The sequence below is a fragment of the Fragaria vesca genome, linkage group LG3, assembly GCF_000184155.1.
Source record: "Fragaria vesca subsp. vesca linkage group LG3, FraVesHawaii_1.0, whole genome shotgun sequence".
Taxonomy (NCBI): domain Eukaryota; kingdom Viridiplantae; phylum Streptophyta; class Magnoliopsida; order Rosales; family Rosaceae; genus Fragaria; species Fragaria vesca.
Window position 1 is genome coordinate 7,774,398 of NC_020493.1, and position 12,427 is coordinate 7,786,824.

General features: G+C 37.0%; 2 protein-coding genes across 2 annotated transcripts; both read left to right on the forward strand.

The window, feature by feature from the left end:
- Nucleotides 1-3,483: 3,483 nt before the first annotated feature.
- LOC101291613 (wall-associated receptor kinase 2-like) lies at nucleotides 3,484-6,402 on the forward strand. The gene is made up of 4 exons (XM_004295545.1): nucleotides 3,484-3,631; nucleotides 3,744-4,367; nucleotides 4,506-4,694; nucleotides 5,183-6,402. Exons 1-4 carry the CDS (start codon nucleotides 3,484-3,486, stop codon nucleotides 6,400-6,402), a joined length of 2,181 nt encoding a protein of 726 aa, XP_004295593.1.
- Nucleotides 6,403-7,603: 1,201 nt separating this feature from the next.
- Nucleotides 7,604-8,317, forward strand: LOC101291909 (wall-associated receptor kinase 2-like). Its single transcript, XM_004295546.1, has one exon. The coding sequence runs from the start codon at nucleotides 7,604-7,606 to the stop codon at nucleotides 8,315-8,317; it is 714 nt and encodes a 237-aa protein (XP_004295594.1).
- The last annotated feature ends 4,110 nt before the right edge of the window (nucleotides 8,318-12,427 follow it).

The following is a 12,427-nucleotide window of genomic DNA, read 5'->3' on the forward strand; positions in this document are numbered from 1 at the left end:
ACTAAAATTTACAAACCAAAATTCGACCGTCAGATATGATCATTATGATGAAAGATTTCTGTGGTAAAAAATTCAACTGGATTCGACAACGTTAAGGGCTCGATCGAAACGGTCAACTTTAATCGAAAATAAGAAAACTGCATTTTGAAGCCCTAAACGGACTCGGATGGCCAAAAAGGCCCATATGTCATGGCAAAGAAATGAGTTTGACTCGTAGGGCCGTTACGCTTCCGAAAATGTATCACAATAGTCAATCGGACACCGAACACCAAATCTGCAGCATAGTGAACAATAAGAGTAAATTTCATTGACCGCAACTATCAGCACTGAGACTTTACTGGAATACCGTGATTTTTCAACCGTAGACGTATTTCACCATTCTGGTCATATCTTATTTCACGACTTTTTTGCGTTTGAAGGTTCTACATATAGTTTTTTTTTCCCAGATGAGCTGTTGTCCAAATCTGTAAATATAAGGCACTTTAGCCGACGAAATTATATTTTTCGCCGGCTAAACTTTTAAAAATTTCGTCGTCTAAAGTTGACCAAAGCCGACGAAAATTTAAATTAGCCACGAAGGAAAATTTTTGTTGGCTAAAGTCCACGTTAGCCGACGAAAAAAATAATTTGTCGGCTTGGTTTTTTTATATTCGTCGGCTAAAGCCTTTCTTCTGGTAGTGTAAGGTTCCAACAACCGTTTTTCTTCAATAGGTGCATAAACAAATCTACACCAAAAAATCACTAGCAAATATGAACATGAACATAAGGGTTGACTACTTGATTTAAACAATACAGATAGAGTACTGTTAACTTTGATTACGTACTAAGTAGTTAAATTAATATTCATTTTTTTGTTGAAGGGGTCATGAGGTATACATATACATCTGTGTGTGTATTCGTTGTCATCGAATATGTATGCACATATCTCATCATGCATGTTGAGTATATACAACTATACATCATTAATCTTGAGTTGTGACATCAATATTGTTATTCGTCATCACCAGAAATATAAAACCAGCATGATTAACACAAAACTAGTAAACTGACCTTGGTCAAAGACTATGCAACTCGGTTTGTAATTCGAGTTGTAAATTTTCTTTTGGCTAAACATTCAAGTTGTAATTTCTTTAATCAGTCATGTGAAATATATAATTCGTAACTTGTTTACACATATACATGTATATGATTTTCTTTGGTAGGTTGTAGATCTTCTTTTTCTCAAGTCAATTAATAGCATGAAAAATAAGAAAAGAATTAATGTTGCTTGGCACGCCAACTAATCTACTGTGGAAATTAAACAAGTGGTTATGTATAACCATCAGCTGCTTGACTTCACACAACAAACAAATTACAAAAGACTTTGTCGCTCTCACTCAATTTTCAGGATTATCAAGTGGAATAATGCCAATAATTATCAGGGAACAAATCGATCTTTCTCATTTGCCACACTAATTTGACACGGCATTGACTAGCTAGCAAATGGTCCATTACTGTATCAAAGCTACTAGCTAGTCTTCAACTCTCTTTATTATGACATGAAAACAAAGTATTGTGCATACGGGTGCATATATACGAAGTTAACACTTTCGCCAAGTCTTCGTGTCCAACAGTCCATGACCAGTAAACACGTAAAAGAATGGTATGCTCGATATGATATTTTCCATGTGGGTAATCCTGATAACTATTTTGCATCAAATTAGTTATCAATTATTTGTAATTTATAATGTGATTCAACTTGAATATGACCATGCATGATGATTAACGAGTGGACTGATCGAGTTAATGCCGATGAGATTCTACAATAGAAATGTATTCTGATTTAGTAATTACTAGTCTTTCACAAGTACTAACAAAAAATTTATTTTGACTAAATAAAACTGGCTTAACAGTTCTAAATAAAAATGGCTTAATGTTCTGAATAAAACATTTGATTATAAAACAGTTCTAAATAAAACTGGCTTAACGTATTCTTCAAGATTCTTCCTAAATAAAACTGACATTTTATTTTACAAAGTCTACATATTTAACAGCAATTACCTTGTTAGAACATGCACTTATTGCAGTCAGACTCGCTGGCTTGACGTATGGAATGGGATTGTGTGAACTGTGAACTAATATTGTAGACTTATACAACCTTTTTTTTTTTTGAGGTATAGACTTATACAACCCTCTTTTTTTTTTTTTGAGTTGAATTTGTAGAATTAAGCATTCAACATTACCAACTTGGATAATGATTGATGTTGAAATATCGCATAGCTGTGCAAGGAAAGTAGCAAACATGAGACAAAGGTAAATTGTAAGACATCCTTTTATAACAGGATAAATTCCATATATTGATGAAAATTATAAGAACAAGTTAGAGACGTCGGAAGACATCTCATATCATTTGTTGCCCAAAGACACGACTACATCAATCCCTAAGAAAATAAAACAATCCAAAATATTTGTCTAAGAAAGGAGACAATACAACAATTAAAACTCGACTTGAAAATAAACGTACAAGACGGTAATTAAAGGCACCTAACATATATACCAGTTTTATGTCTAAATTGAGATGCAACGGTGTACCTTGTCCACCAATATATGTAAAGATATGGCCTTCAATTAGATTATGCAGGGGATGAGCATTGTTATTGTTCAACTTAGTATTAAAAAACAATGAGAACAACACAATGAGTGTGACTTATACAAACTCAAGTGATTATGAGATTAGCACTCTCAAAGCTTATGATTCATATCATATTCTCATGAGAGAAGACCTTATTGTCTCATCATGAAATCATATAGATCATCCGATTGCAATCTTAATTAGATTAGATGTCATTTTGGTCCGGACTGGCCATATCACAGCTAACCGCGATGTGTCTACTAGTCTATACATGCAAACTAGTCAAACAATTACCAAATGCATGAGAGTTGTCAGTTGTGAGATATTGATTTTCCCTTTGTAATTAGATTAAGGTTTTCTTTTTATAAAATGGAGGAGAATCTTGATCGAGCAAATTAACCCCAAGTAATAAGGATGAGTGGACGACATCACTTCAATGTCGACTACTAAAGTCCAAGTCGCGCGGATGCGTCCAACCATGCAAGACTTTTTTTTTCTGCTTTTTTTGTTTTTGCGTGGAAGCTGGAGATGATTAAAAGGCGGGACCAGTTCATCTTCAATTCTTCATATACTGCAATTGAAACGTCAACCCGAGAACAGAAGACTCATGTGTCTTTCCATGGTTTGTGTTTTATTAAAATCCAGCAAATGACGACGACCCAGTCTGGAATAGAAAGCTAGCTCGAGCAGAGAGTGAAGTTGTCCGGAAACTTCCCCCCGCCTACGACTACAAAAGGCCGAATCCGGAATATACGTACCGCTTTACTTATCATCAACATTCAACAATATATACAACTATTTGATACCAAAAATCCTCTCAGTTGCAAATATCACAAACAAGCTAGTCCGGCAGGACTGCATGCATGTTGATCATGGCCTTGCAATTCCGGTTGGCGGCAGTCCTACTCCTATTATCGGCTGCTAGTACTACGAAAACAGCTGCTGCTGCTCAAGCCCTTCCTGGCTGCTCTGACAAGTGCGGTGATCTCACAGTTCCATATCCATTTGGCATGAAGGAGGGTTGTTACCTGGGAGATGAATTCTTTATCAATTGCAACCGCACGACTCAACCACCAACTGCATATTTGAGGAAAGGGAATATCGTTGTTAGTTGTTACTAACATTTCCCTAGAGGTTGGGGAGATGCAAATATCGAAGCGAATAGGGCGAGATTGTTACGATGAAGAGGGCAACGAAACTAGCACAGCAGGAACGTTCAGTTTGGGACCTCCAAACACCATATCTGATACCCAAAACAAGTTCTACGCCGTTGGTTGCGACACTTATGCAACCATGGAAGGCTTCCGAGGGGAAGAAAAAGTCATTACTGGGTGCATTTCAGTATGCAACAGCCTCAGCAGTGTTAATAAGAACTCTTGCTCTGGCATTGGGTGTTGCCAGATTAACATCCCCAGTGGACTGACCAATCTCACTTTCGAGTTGAGAAGCTTCTACAATCATAAGAATGTATCGGAGTTTAACCCCTGCAGCTACGCCTTCATTGCAGAGCAAGGCCGGTTCAATTTCAGCTCTTCTAGTTTTGAACAACTGAATGGCATTGAACGGCTTCCAATGGTTCTTAATTGGGCCATTGTGAATGACGCAGATCCCTGCGATGAGACTCAGAACAGGAAGGGTTCCGCATGCAAGGCTAATAGCAAGTGCTTCAACCCAGCTATCAATGAGTCTGTAGGTTACTTGTGCCAGTGCTTGCCTGGTTATGAAGGAAACCCGTACCACCCAGATGGTTGCACAGGTGACGATTATCTTTGATTTACCTATTCAGCTACTATTATATCAATATAAATTAATTAAAGCTCTCGCCATTGGAAGTGCAAGTTTACCAAATTTAGTGATGTCTGATAGGCTTTTCCTTTCCTAATTTCCCTTTCAGATATTGATGAGTGCAAAGACCCAAACCTCTGCCAGAAAGGACAATGCTTGAATCTTCTACCTCCACAAAATTACACTTGTTCATCATGTCACAAAGGATACAAACACGACGGCACCAATGACAAGAGTTGCATCAAAGACGATCTCGAAAGAAGCTCAAAGATCGTTCTCCTGCTTATTGTTTCATTGGGTATGTATATTTACATATTATCATGCATGTGCACCCTAAACTTCTGTTGAAAAGTAATGACGGACTGAAATCTATTTAGCTTCAGGCCTTCAGCTACGTACTTTATCTCCAAATTATAATAACCTCGTTTTCTCATACTTTTTCTTCAAAAAAAAGTAACACAGAGAGAATGCACAAGTCATTTCCATATTTAAGGGAAGTTTTTTTTCTATTGTTTGTTAAACGAGAGGGAACAGGTGCGCAAATTGAAGATTTTTTTTCTTTTTATTCATTTTTGTAGAGAAGGTCTTGCATCTAGAATCAAAATCAAGGAAACTGCTACAATGAGTTAAGGGGAAGATCCTAGGGAATCAGAACTAGAATAAAAGGACAACATAATAGCACAGAAAAAAAAACCACCACCCTGTACCTCTGAATAAGATCATAGAGAATATGCAAAAGCAAACTTATAAGAATAAATTTGATGATGAATTTTCAACTATTTGTAGGTGTAAGTATGGGCTTGTTGGTTTTTTTCCTTGGGATTTCGTGGATATGTTGGGGAATGAAGAAAAGAGAGTTCATTAAGCAGAAGGAAAAGTACTTCAAAGAGAATGGTGGCTTATTGTTACTGCAACAACTCGCCAGTGATAATGGAAGCTCGATGAAGACAACAAAAATCTTTACCGCTGATGAACTTGAGAGGGCAACAAACAACTACCATGAGAGTAGAATCCTTGGAGAAGGAGGTAATGGAACAGTTTACAAAGGAATACTACCGGATGACACAGTGGTTGCCATAAAGAAGTCGAAAGGTACTAGTGCCATGACCCAGAGTGATCAATTTGTTAACGAAGTGATTATCCTTTCTCAAATTAACCACATAAATGTGGTGAAGCTATTAGGTTGCTGTTTCGAAACAGAAGTTCCTTTACTAGTATACGAATTCATTACCCATGGCACTCTTTATGAGCACATTCATAAAAGAAGATCACCTCTCCCTTTTGAATTACGAATGAAGATAGCAACTCAAAGCGCAGAAGCATTGTCTCACTTACACTCGTCAATTTCCACACCAATCATACATCGAGATGTGAAAACGGCAAATATTCTGTTAGCTAATGATTACACGGCGAAAGTGTCAGATTTCGGAGCTTCCCGTTTGGTTCATTCAGGAACTGATATGCAAACTTTGGTGCTCGGGACATTTGGATACCTAGACCCTGAATATCTGCAATCAAACCAGCTAACAGAAAAGAGTGACGTTTACAGCTTTGGAGTTGTCCTAGTGGAACTAATAACAAGCAAAGTTCCACTTTCTAAAGATAGATGCTTAGCAAGCATCTTTGTGGTTTCCATGGAAGAAGATTGGTTGGATCAAATTCTTGACGATGATATAGTGAACGATGGAAACATTGAGACGGTAAAGAAAGTGGCCCATCTCGCAAAGCGATGCTTGATGGTAAAAGGGGAGGAAAGGCCTACCATGAAAGAAGTTGCGAAAGAGCTCGAGGAAATAATGAGTGTCACAGCAAAACATCCGTGGGGATTTAATGCTAGTTTCTACCGAGAAGAGACTGAGTACTTGCTCGGGTCACTCAATTCAGACGGTTACGTCGTTGGTGTTGGGGATGATTGCAGTTCTAGTGGTCTAACCAGTGGTACGGCCAATGCATATGACAGCATGCAAAAACAACTGCAGTTGATGCCATATGGCGGTGGACGTTAGTTGGATCGGTGTCGCTTGTATGTATTTTAGTATGGTTGTTTCTGTCAGATAAGTGCGTTTTCACATTTTGCAATTGTTGTATGTAAGTAATCAAGTGTGGTCTTACAGTCTTACTGGTGTTCTTTTGCTGCTATTGTGCACACTTAGCAAGCAACTGGATTTGCCTTATCTATGAGGTTAAGGCCTTTGCCTTTCACACGTCTACTAGTTGAGGAGACATGTATATTACATAATATGCAAACTAGGTAGATATGTATTACACTAGTTGAATTTGCATGCCGTCACTAGTTTTCGCTTGGAACATTTCCACCAGTCATGTCATATTCATATATACAAACCACTAAGGATAGTGGGGTGGAAAACTCTGTCTTGGCTAACCTCCAGGTCTGGAGTTCGAATCCCCATGAAAGCAAAGTGGCTAGGCACTATGCTGCAATGCATAGTTGGAGCATTTCACATGCGCCGGCGGATTAGTCCTTAGGCCTACGAAGTCTTTGGGATACCGTGACTTGATCAAAAAAAAAAAAATATTCATATATACTGCAAATTTGAAAATTTCCACCAGACAAATCGTATTGCAAAAAGAAATTGTTTAATTCCATTTAGATTACTTGGCACCTTGACGACTTCATCTTCAAAAACTTCTAGTCTCCTACCTCAACTTGTCACCGTGGTCATCAACTGTAACGGAAAACGAACTGTCACATTGACATAGCATAGAATATTTAGTTAGTTGCATAAAATTATCAATGAAAATGGAAGTTGTGCCCCGTCAGTTAATTTAGAGTGATGTGGTGAAAAGAATTCAAAAGCCAACTCTAGACCAAAAATAAACTTTTACCACCTGATCAGTAAACAAATCACGTATAGGCAGAAGGGTCCTGGCTTGGCAAAGGAGGCACATCAAGCTTTCGTTTTCTTGAAACCGATTGATCTCATAACTTGTGCTTGACTTTGATATAACATCTCTTCTATATTAACTGCTTGCATCTAAACTAAAAGATACCAACTTTTTGGGCTTACCAAGTGGCTTCGGGAAATAAGAGAGACGACCAAGACATTTTGATTCGCTCACAACCTCTTCCATTTGTCTACAAAAGCGAGCTTGCAAGCACAACTTCACTCATAAGAAATACAGTTTATACATTTATACCTCTCAATTTAAGTACCTGAATCAATTGGTGAAAGTAGATTACCAAGTATGCAATTCATACTGCTGGTGCTACTGGTTCTCCTCGCATTTGCGGCCGCGGGCAAAGAAGCAGAAACAGCTGAAGCCCGCCCGCCTCAAGCCCTTCCTGGCTGCACTGACCACTGCGGCAATCTCACCATTCCATATCCCTTTGGCATAGAGCCTGATTGTTACAAGACAGAAGACTTTTATGTCTATTGTAACACAACCACTACACCCCCAACAGCAATGTGGAACGATGGTCCCATTGCTATTAACAACATATACCTGCCTGCGGGTGAGATGCAAATAACGCAGTACGTAGCCTATGAGTGCTATAACAGCCTGGGCGAGAATGATTACAACCAACCATTGCTTGCCGTGCCTCCTTTCACCGTCTCTCATACTAGAAACAAGTTCATTGCCGTTGGTTGCGACACTTCTGCAGCTTTCAGAGGTTACCGTGCAGACGAACAGAGGTTAATGACCGGATGCATGTCCATATGTGACAACCTTGACCGCATTGAACAGTCTTGCTCCGGGGTTGGGTGTTGCCAAACTGACATCCCCAGCGGACTTGAGAATTACACTCTCACACTGGAAAGCTATTATAATCACACATACATACTGGACTTCAATCCATGCAGCTATGCCTTCATTGTGGAAGAAGGCAAGTTCACCTATTCCCCCGAATACAAGTTTCCAAACACTACCCAACACCAAAGAGCTTCCCCTGATTCTTGATTGGGAAATTGGGGAAGGCGCATGTGATGAAGCTGAACACAGAGATGATTATGCATGCAAGGCAAATAGCAAGTGTGTCAATCGGACCATCAGTGATGGGCTATTCTATATAATAAAACGATAAGGAAAAAACCACTGTTCATATCTATTCAGAATTGTGCTATTCCCCTGAAGTTTCGTGAATTATGTTTTGGCCCTAGATTTGTTACTGATTGCAAAACTGTCCTCACTGTGTTGCGTGTTATTGTTGCTGCGTGGCCTCCTATTTTCATTCCACGAAGCTCTCTCGCTCTCTCCGATCTCTCTGTCTCACGCATGACGGCGGAAACGAAGAAAAAGGCCGACCGATCCCGATCAAATCCGAGCCAGGGTGAAAGAACATCGATCTGGGTAATTGGGTTTCAGTTTCGTTTTTTTTTTTTTTTTCTAAGATTCTTCCAATTGATTTTTGTATTATTTCGATCAAACCCGAGCCAAGGTGAAAAAAAAGGATCTGGCCATATGTGTTTGGTTTTTGTATGATTGTTGTTTTGAATCAATAGGTATTTCTTTTATCTCAGATTCTTCAATGCATGGATGCTGTTGATATTTCCTGTGATGCCTTCCTTGAGCCTTTCTTCCTCAAAAACATTTGCACCGCCGACTGCTACGAGAAGTGCTCTAGATAAAGGATTTCGGGACGATTTCGGGTTGAGGTATTTGAGCTTCTTCCTTCTGCTTCGTTCGGTTTCCATTTGTGTTTTTCATTGTTGATTTCATATTCCGCTTGCAGTTCATGCTTCATAGAATTTACTATGCTTCATAGAATGTAACATCAAATATTTGGTGTGGTATGTACCAAAATATGTATGAAAAAATGTAACATCAAATATATATGCTCTAGCTGTATGATGTATGATAGAATGTAACATCAAATATTTTGTGTAGTATATACCACAGCTTCTATGTTCTGTAATGTGTATTCTCTCTGTTTTTCATTCTTATCATATAGACAATATTATCTGTTCGCTAATCTAACCAACACGTATCAGCAGCTCACGCCCACATGTGACAACATCAACTTCACATAGCTGTATAACCACATGTCGACATTAGCTCACAACAGCTTCTTTCAATTATCACCTAAGAACATGACAATACTTTGCCGTGTGATCTTCCATTTATTTACCATCACCTTCACCCACGTCTATATAAACCTGGAGACAAATGAACCTGCATAATGAAGTGCTCTCCATTTCTCTTCATATTTCTCCGAACATTTTACACTACTATAAAGAAAAATAATCTTTGTAACATATGCCTGGAGATCAATCATTTGAACGATTTTTTTTTCGCTGATCTGTACTTAACGCATCCTTGAAAAACTAATTCTTCAAGTGGTTGTATTTCCGGGCGACTGTTACCGTGGTAATGTCTGCAGCCATACAACCCATGTATGTCGATCCATGCAACACAAATTCTACAGGACAAATCAGGAAAAGCCTTCCTGAACAACCATATAAACATTTCCTTTTTCTTTCTTTTTTCCTTTTTTTTTTGTACGACAAATCGACAATATGATCTGCAAACCTAGACATGAATTAGTTTGATAGCAGTAATTTCAACTCAAATTCAGTTTTTAATTAATGGAATGTTTAATATTCTGTTTGCATTTACATATCAGACAACTGTATTGGGATGGATTAAGCTTAGGATTGAAGAGTTGGTTTATAACTTCGCAATAGCTTTATTTGTTAATGTCCTGATATTGATGCACAAACATATAATTGGTCGAAGTTTCAACATCTGTTGCTATACATGGTTAATGTAATTGTCAGATTTGTACATAGGCTTCTCTTTTTACCTTTTTTTATACTCTGTTGTGGTTTCTAATGGGAAGTTTGAGACCGCTTTTCTAATTTTGGTTTGTCTTGCATGTTGGTTATGCATGAGATTGATTGTGGCTATTTTGTGAAGGTTTTGTGATAGATTCCAGATTTTGGCTTTGAAATTGTATGCGTAGCTCCAATTCTTAGACTATATTTCATACTACTATATTAGAAATATTTGAAAGAGAAGAATCAAATTAGTGTTTGAGGAATCAATAATAAGGAGCCAAAGGGTGCCGACCAAAAACTGGGTTAGATATTTACTTATCTATATTTTACTTGCATGTTAATGATTTGGTTTATATTGAATGCTGCCAATGTATTAGTATTTTGGTATTGCGTAGTTATTAATTGTATAGGATTGCAGTTTACTACAATGAAAACAAGGTGTGCCTGTCTATTTGGTTATTGTGTCTGTTTTAAGATTTTAATGTTTATAGCATTTTGAAATATATTATGTATTTCAATTTTAATTTTTGAAATTAGCTACGTTTTTTGGGTTATTTCTTTTAAATTTTGTTGAGCATATGATTTTTGTTACAATGGTGATAGTTGCAGTCCTTTGATTATAATTTAAGTTGAGTTGCTGCTATCCTACCGTTACGGAATCAGGGCCGTTGAGCTTTGTTACAAATTAATGAAAACATCAGTATCAATTGTTTGATTGGGGTTGATAATTTTTGTTCTGTTTTCAGTGTTGGTTCTTTCACTATCTGCAATCAATCTCATTCTCTCAAGTGCTTATCGGTTCCTTTGGTTGGATTAGCTGTTTAAGTTTTTTGGTTTGGTTTGCATTTTGGTAATCTTTTAGGTTTAATCAAATTGGGTGTCTGACTGTTTTGCAGACGTTTCTTTCTGTTTTTCCGGTGGTGATCCCCAGTGTCAGGACAGGTATTTACTTTATCTTTTTTTTTACTTGCAAGTTAATGGTTTGGTTTGTATTGGAAAAGCTTTCAATGTATTAATATTTTTGGTTTTGGTGAGGTTTGTGGTGAGTACTTTTTAATTTCGTATTATTTGATGTGCCTAGCTGAATGGTTATGGGTGTGTCTGTTTTAGGAATATTGATGTTTAGACAAGATTTTAATATCTATCACATATTTTAATTTACACTTTGGATGTCATCTGGTCATGCATTTTGTTTTGGTGTTGTTTTAATTACATTTGGTATCGCAATTGACCATACAATGACAAATTTTGCATAATGGTACAGGGAAAAAAGACAGATATTTTTTATCTGTGTATCATACTTGAGTTTAAACAACAAACAATGCAAAGGTATAATTGCAGTTGTCCACATAATATAAATTCTTCCAAAATGGTGTAAAAATGAGGATGAATGTTTGTTACGTAATTTTAAATAACAAACAATGCAAAGGTTTACTGCATCAAAAACTGAAGTTAAATAGATTGGCCAATAAAGTAGATGGAATCTGACACCGGTCCAATATCTAAGACATGTTTATAAATCGATGTTACTGCAAGTGGATTTTAGTTTGGAACTTTTTATGTGTATTACAATAGTTTTTTTTTTGGGTTACCCAGCAGAACAAAGTATTTGATTGAGTGAGAGATTGCGTATGTTTGTTTTTAAATTGACAGCTTCTATAATATTCGCTTCTGGATATTCAGGGCCAAAAAAAAATTATAATCATGATGATATTAATATAATTTGGTACATTGAAGTGTTAAAAAAAACCTGCTATTGATTTAGTGCATTGGTTTGATTTGGTGTGGGGATACAAATTCATCTTGCAGCCTACTAGATTTCAGGCATTTGAGTTGTTTTGGTAGTTACAATGGCATCGCTTAAAATATAATTTGGTAAAAGAATGCATGTTTTAACATGGTGCTGTTAATGTTAGTTCAGATTGTTATTCAGACAAGTGGTGATGTGTGCTATTATTGGGCTCATTGATTTGAGATTGTTTGATGATATTGCCATTTCAATTCAGATTGCGTTGAATCTAGCTATAAGTTCTTTGTTTATTCTTTTTTTAAATACTTTTTGGACAGTTGTTAATCCAATTTTTACTGTTCTGTATTGTTGCCATTGATTTTTATGAACTGTTATTATTTTATTGATGCATTGTTATTCATGTGAATATTTGTTGGCACTACAGGTTAAGAGAAAACTTAAGGCTTTATTACAAAAGTAAGGATAATTATTTTGATGGTTTGCTGTTATGTCATCAGACATGTTTGTTGTACTTTACATTTTGTGCGTTGCTTGAATACTTAT

Excerpts from the sequence above, each read along its gene's own strand:
- LOC101291909 (XM_004295546.1), top strand. The coding sequence starts at position 7,604 with ATGCAATTCATACTGCTGGTGCTACTGGTTCTCCTCGCATTTGCGGCC.
- LOC101291613 (XM_004295545.1), top strand. The coding sequence starts at position 3,484 with ATGGCCTTGCAATTCCGGTTGGCGGCAGTCCTACTCCTATTATCGGCT. Across the intron at positions 4,368-4,505 it reads CCACCCAGATGGTTGCACAG|ATATTGATGAGTGCAAAGAC; the intron begins GTGACGATTATC and ends TTTCCCTTTCAG. Across the intron at positions 4,695-5,182 it reads CCTGCTTATTGTTTCATTGG|GTGTAAGTATGGGCTTGTTG; the intron begins GTATGTATATTT and ends AACTATTTGTAG.